Source organism: Sinocyclocheilus grahami, unplaced genomic scaffold (assembly GCF_001515645.1).
Source record: "Sinocyclocheilus grahami isolate Dianchi unplaced genomic scaffold, SAMN03320097.WGS_v1.1 scaffold7224.1, whole genome shotgun sequence".
NCBI lineage: Eukaryota > Metazoa > Chordata > Actinopteri > Cypriniformes > Cyprinidae > Sinocyclocheilus > Sinocyclocheilus grahami.
The window spans coordinates 29,635-30,460 of NW_015511347.1; the positions used below are offsets into that span (position 1 = coordinate 29,635).

The following is an 826-nucleotide window of genomic DNA, read 5'->3' on the forward strand; positions in this document are numbered from 1 at the left end:
ACTAATGAGCTGATGAGTTAAATCAGGTGTGATAGATGAGGGAGACATACAAAATGTGCCAGGCTGGGGGTACTCCAGGACAGGTTTGAGAACCACTGATCTAAAGAAATAGTTGTACCCCTCACTTTCACTCCCTGTATAGGTCATTGACCCAATAGCCCCAAGATACACTGCCCTACTAAGCTCGCAGTTTGTTCCAGTCTGCATTTCTGAGGCCAAGGAGGAGATGAAAGAGGTTGCCAAACATCCCAAGGTAATAAAACCGGCAAGCACACGCACCTAAAGGACTTGTCAGTGCCATAAAAAAATATTTTAGCAGCTGTCACAGTCATTGAGAGACATGTTAAGTGAAGTGACATCCTATCTTGTGGGGATTTGCAGAATGCAGATGTGGGAATGAAGCAGGTGTGGTACGGGCCAAAGGTCCTTATTGAGGGAGCTGATGCAGAAACTTTCACAGAGGGTGAGACCGTCACCTTCATCAACTGGGGAAACATCATAATCACCAAAATCCACAGGTAAAACTCTCAGAACAAAATTGTTAAAATCAGGCTAGCACTGCCTTAAAGGTGCAACACCACTTAAGGTTTTATTCCTCAAGAAATTAGTAGTGATTTAACAAATATTTAAAATTATTAATGTAAACGAAACACAATTTTCATTGCAGCTCCCCCCAAAAATAAACATGCCCCCTCACTTTTTGTGCTTTGTCACAACCCTATTTTAAAATGTAATTTATTTCTGTGATGGCAAAGCTAAATTTTCAGCAGCCATTAAGAGACAGTTAAAGGGATAGTTCACCCAAAAATGAAAATTACCCCATGAT

At 41.0% G+C, this 826-nt stretch overlaps 1 protein-coding gene across 1 annotated transcript in view; it reads left to right on the forward strand.

Moving 5' to 3' along the window:
- The window catches only part of LOC107577782 (bifunctional glutamate/proline--tRNA ligase-like), a gene marked incomplete at its 5' end in the record, with an annotated part of 44,369 nt that overhangs the window by 24,987 nt on the left and 18,556 nt on the right, over positions 1-826 (forward strand). Inside the window, 2 exons of the mRNA XM_016263818.1 lie at positions 143-253; positions 382-518. Coding sequence (XP_016119304.1) covers positions 143-253; positions 382-518 — 248 coding nt within the window. The remainder of the gene's footprint in view (positions 1-142; positions 254-381; positions 519-826) is intronic.